The sequence below is a fragment of the Lathyrus oleraceus genome, chromosome 3, assembly GCF_024323335.1.
Source record: "Lathyrus oleraceus cultivar Zhongwan6 chromosome 3, CAAS_Psat_ZW6_1.0, whole genome shotgun sequence".
Lineage (NCBI taxonomy): Eukaryota > Viridiplantae > Streptophyta > Magnoliopsida > Fabales > Fabaceae > Lathyrus > Lathyrus oleraceus.
Window position 1 is genome coordinate 108,199,857 of NC_066581.1, and position 5,273 is coordinate 108,205,129.

Consider the following 5,273-nt stretch of genomic DNA (forward strand, 5'->3'; position numbering starts at 1 on the left):
GCCATCCGTGTCACCTGACACGGCCATCCGTGTCACCTGACACGGCCATCCGTGTCACCTGACACGGCCATCCGTGTCACCTGACACGGGCTGTGTCAGGCAGAAAGAGAATGAAAGAAAGAAAACAGTAGCCTGACACGGTCGGTCGTGTCAGCTGACACGGCCCGTGTCAGCTGATACGGCCCGTGTCAGGCCTTATCCTCAACCGTGTCAAGTGAAGCAGTAAGTTGACACGGGCCGTGTCAGCCCAAGCCCAAAATTTTCCCTTTTCATCAGGCTTTTGATCATCAGGCTTGCAGAGAGATTTTTGGACATGTCCACTTGTTGCTTGGATTTTTCACTATATAAGACAACCTTCTACCAAAGAAAATAGCATCCTGGAACGAGGCAAAACACAGTATTGTCAAGCAATCAAGTATTACAGAGAGCAAGGAGTTAAGAGAGAGAAAGGTTTTCATGAGCGGAAGCGATTGAAGATCGAAGTCATCCAAATACTTGTAATGTGTAAATTTTATCTTGCATTTGTTTTGAACAATATGAGTAGCTAAACCCCTCAATGCTAGGGGGTGTCCCTGATTTAGAATTGTAACGAATTTGAGTTTACATTTGTATTTATAATATTATTTTTACGGTAACCTTTTGATGTGTTTAATGCTTTCTCTTTCGGACCAATCGAGATTGTTTTGTGGTTATCAATTAGGCTGAACCGCCATTGATAAGCTTTTCATAAGATAACTCTACAATAGATATCACCTAGGACTAGAGATACCTTGTATGAATCAGAGTATTCTTGATATAATAAAGCTTAATGTCGCCCTAATTGCCTATGAACATAGAAATTATGGTAGAATGATTAAAGGTTTTCTCACCAAGGACTTGGGAGAAAATACCCTTGAGAACTGGTAGTAATTGATATTTGTTGATGCAATAGTGACTCAAAGCTGTTATAGGGATAAATCATACACCTTCCCAGAAATTGTTCCTCTTACCTTGCAAACCCTTATTTTTATTATTATTTTCCTTTGCCTTTATTTTTATAATTTTGAATCTAAAACCCCAAATCATACTTTTTGTTTAATTGAATGATAATTTGAACTCGATATTAACGTGCATTCCTTGAGATTGACATTCGGGAAATTTCCCTGTTATTACTATAATAGGAAAAATAGTACACTTGCTACTTTTTTTATCAAGTTTTTGGCGCCGTCGCCGGGGACTACCAAAATATAGAGTTTAATTTTAAAGTTCAATTAAAATTTTGTTGCTCTGTAATAAAATTATTTTTCTGTCATTTATAATTTACTAATTGTGTATGCGAGAAAAACCCTCAGCTGAATTTCTTTTTGACGCAGAGATCGAGAGGATCCTTCACCGAAGACGCAGGAACGCAAGAGTGTATTCCAAAGAAGAAAGTACCTCTAATCATTCCAAAGTCAAAGAACCAATGGTTGATAATCCTCTTAATCCACCTCCTCCACCTCCGGAAAGACTCATATGTGACTATGGAGGTGCAAATGCATCGGGTGGTCGACTGACCATTGTCAACCAACTAATGAATGTGATGAATTTTCAACTACATCCTAGCACAATCAATCAATTGGAAAGAAAACCTTTCATCGGAAAGGTTAATGAAGATGCCAATAAACATCTGCAAAGATTTCTGACCATGAGCACCACGTTGAAAATTGATGGTCATATTGATGAAGCAAAAAAATTAAGAATGTTCCTATTCACTTTAGTTGAAGATGCGGAAGAATGGTTCTACTCTCTTCCAGCCGGCAGCATCACATCATGGGAAGATATGGAAATTGCATTCTTAAATGAGTGCTTTCCAGCATCAGTATTCCTGAGGAAAAGGTATGAAATCTTTAATTTCAAACAGAAGGATGGTGAATCATTGGGAGACGCCTACAAAAGATTCAAAAGGGTCTTAGTAGCGTGTCCAACTCATAATATGGATCAGACTGAACAAATGCAAATGTTCGTTAACGGGCTGAAAATAAAAACAAATTAGTTGATTGATACAGCAGTTGGTGGCTCAACAAATTTCTCAACAGCCACTGGTATTAAAAGGATTATTGAAGAAATAATTGTCAATGAGCATCTAGAATTATACGACAGGTGTACTAGTCAGCCAGAAAGGGTAATTGATCTGAAATTAGAGACAAATAAAATCTGCCTGGAAGACACAATTGTTGCCGAAGTAGACAAGAAGTTGAAAGGTATGAATATAGGTACTCAACAGATAGCTCAAGTCCAGTCGGCTCAAGCTAGCACTTGTGAAATCTGTTGTGGACCTCATCACGCGGTCTATTGCTTTGCTACCCCCCCCCCCAACAAATTGAAGAGATCAAATTCTTAAAGCAGAATATTCCCCACTCTAACACCTACAACCCAAGTTGGAAGAATCATCTGAATTTATCTTGGAAAGATCAGAGAGGGAATGTTCTATAATAGGGTACAGGGTAATATCAGACTCAGTATCAACAACAGCAGCAATAACAGGCACATAAAAAGGCTGAATAGGAGATCGCCATTGAAAAATTAGCCGCCCACAACATACAGTTTCAAGAAGAAACTAGAACCAATCAGAAAAACACCACTGCCTCCATAAAAAAATCTCAAAGTCCAAATGGGTCATATAGCACAACAGTTAGCTTCAAATTCTCAAGCCCCTGGCACCCTACCCAGTGGTACGATAACAAACCTGCAGGAACATAACAATGTTAACACTGTTATAACCCGAAGTGGGAAATCAACGGAAGGAAACTATGTGGAGGAAGATGGATTGTTAGAAGTGGATTTAGAAATCAAGGAAACCAAGGACCAGGAGGAAGAAGTGGTATTGCCACCTGTCAAGGAGAAAGAAAAAGTTCTGAAACCAGTCATCAAACTCCCTTACCCTCCAAGACAGAAGAAGAAAGATTAACATGAAAAAAATTGAGAGGTTCTTGGAAATGTTCAAAAAGCTTGAAATAAACATCCCTTTTTCTGAGGCATTAGAACAAATGCCAATATATGCCAAGTTCATGAAAGATATCCTCTCCAAAAAGCGTTCCATTGATATAGACCCGATCATCCTGACTGAAACATGTGGTGTCATTCTTCAAGGTATGAAAATCCCAGTGAAAAAGAAAGATAGGGGATCAGTCACTATTCCATGCACTATTGGTGATAGAAAATTCAAGAAGGCTCTGATAGACTTAGGGGAAAGTGTAAGCTTGATGCCTCTATCCATCTACAAGAAATTAGGCGGCACCGTTCAAGATAATCGGATGACACTTCAGTTTGTTGATCGCTCTGTTAGGCGATCCTATGGGATTGTGGAAGACGTTCTTGTAAAAATTGACAAGTTTGTTTTCCCAGTTGACTTCATCATTCTGGAAATGCCCGAAGATGATGAGATTCCTCTCATATTGGGCAGACCATTCTTGGAGACAGGACGATGTATGATAGACATAGAGGAAGGAACAATGACCCTCAAAGTCTATGATGAAGAGTTGAAGATAGATGTGTGAAACACAATGCAATACAAAGATGATATTGGCACAAGCCACACTATAGAGATAATAGATCAGGTAATTGCCCAAGAAATTGAAAAGCAAATGCCCCATTCATCGTTAGAACGTGTCTTGAGTCTATCGATTTTTGAAAGTGATAAAGATGAGGATGATTCTGAGGTTCTCGCTATGATGGAAAAACAACCTTAATGGATTAGATCTAAACCACACTAGTGGGAAGATTTAAGACCACCACCACCATCAGATATCACTGAAGAACCCAAAACAGGGGAAAATCTGAAGCAGCTACCAGCAAATCTGAAGTATGTATTTCTAGATACTGAAAAAAATGCCCAGTTATTATCAATGCCATTCTATAAAGTATCCAAGAAGCAGAACTCATTCAAGTGACTAAAAAATACAATGGCGCAATCGGATGGACAATCGAGGATTTGAAAGGTATAAGCCCGACCATTTGCATGCACAAGATCTTAATGGAAGATGATCACAAGTCGGTGGTACAACCACAACGGAGACTTAACCCAGCAATGAAAGAAGTGGTACGCAAAGAGGTGGTAAAAGTGTTAGATGCGGGATTAATTTATCCTATTTCCGACAGCTCATGGGTAAGTCTAGTCCATGTGGTACCAAAAAAAGGGGGAACTACGGTGATTAAAAATGAGAAGAATAAGTTAATTCCAACCAGAACTATTATAGGTTGGAGAGTATGCATCGATTATAGGAGACTGTACATGGCAACACGAAAGGACCATTTTCCATTACCATTCATTGATCCAATGCTAGAAAGGTTAGTCGGACATGACTACTATTGTTTCCTAGATGGGTACTCGGGATACAATCAGATTGAGGTTTCCCCTGAAGATCAAGAGAAGACTGTCTTCACATGCCCCTATGGTATTCTTACTTACAGAAGAATGCCATTTGGGTTGTGCAACGCACCTGTGTTAGATACCCAAATGTGCTTATTTGAGCTATCAAATATGGGCATCTTTCACTCCATTTCCTTGCTAAAGTGCTCGAAACCACCTTTGTTTTAGATGAATTGCAATACAATGATAAACGATCTTGGTACCTTTGATTTGTGTGTTATTGTGCAGGAATTAGGCATGAAATAATAGGAAATGAAGCCACAAGAAATTTGGCAAAGGGACCAAAAATGGGATGCATTCATCAGCTTGCTCTCTAGGCGAGGGCTGTGGCGAAGCGCTCGCTAGGCGAGCACCCAGCGAGAACCCAGCGAAGTGCTCCAGTATTTTACAGTAGCAAACATCAACACACTCTCTAGGCAAGCATCCAGCGAAGGGTGTAGCGAACACGTCCAGACTTGGTCAGAAGCGCAGCCAGCACTCACTCGCTAAGCGAGCCATTAGCGAGCTCCCAGCGAGCAATTCCAGTAGCAAAACCTCCTAAGCTCGCTGGAGCGAAGGGTGAAGCGTGGGCTTCGCCTAGCGAAGGTTTTGTCCGCCTAGCGAACATGCCAATCTGGCAAAGGACATTTCTTTGGGCGCAGGTGCCTCAGGTGCCTCATTTTAGGGCTTGATAGGCGAGCCATTATGCTCGCCTAGCGAGCATGACAGCTCAGTAGCAGCACTATAAGTAGCAATGGCTACTTTTTGGAGCCATACTTTTAGACCTCCATACTTTTGTACTTTTTAGATATTTTTCCAGCATTGCTCTAGAGATATTTTGTGACCTAGAAATCATTTCTCTTCATCTCTTAACAATCTTTCACAAAAAGAAGGTGGATTCCCA

General features: G+C 40.3%; 1 protein-coding gene across 1 annotated transcript; it reads left to right on the forward strand.

Annotated features, from left to right (window-relative positions):
• The first annotated feature begins 2,930 nt into the window (after positions 1-2,930).
• On the forward strand, positions 2,931-3,518 carry LOC127129940 (uncharacterized). Its single transcript, XM_051059039.1, has one exon. It carries the CDS (start codon positions 2,931-2,933, stop codon positions 3,516-3,518), a length of 588 nt encoding a protein of 195 aa, XP_050914996.1.
• The last annotated feature ends 1,755 nt before the right edge of the window (positions 3,519-5,273 follow it).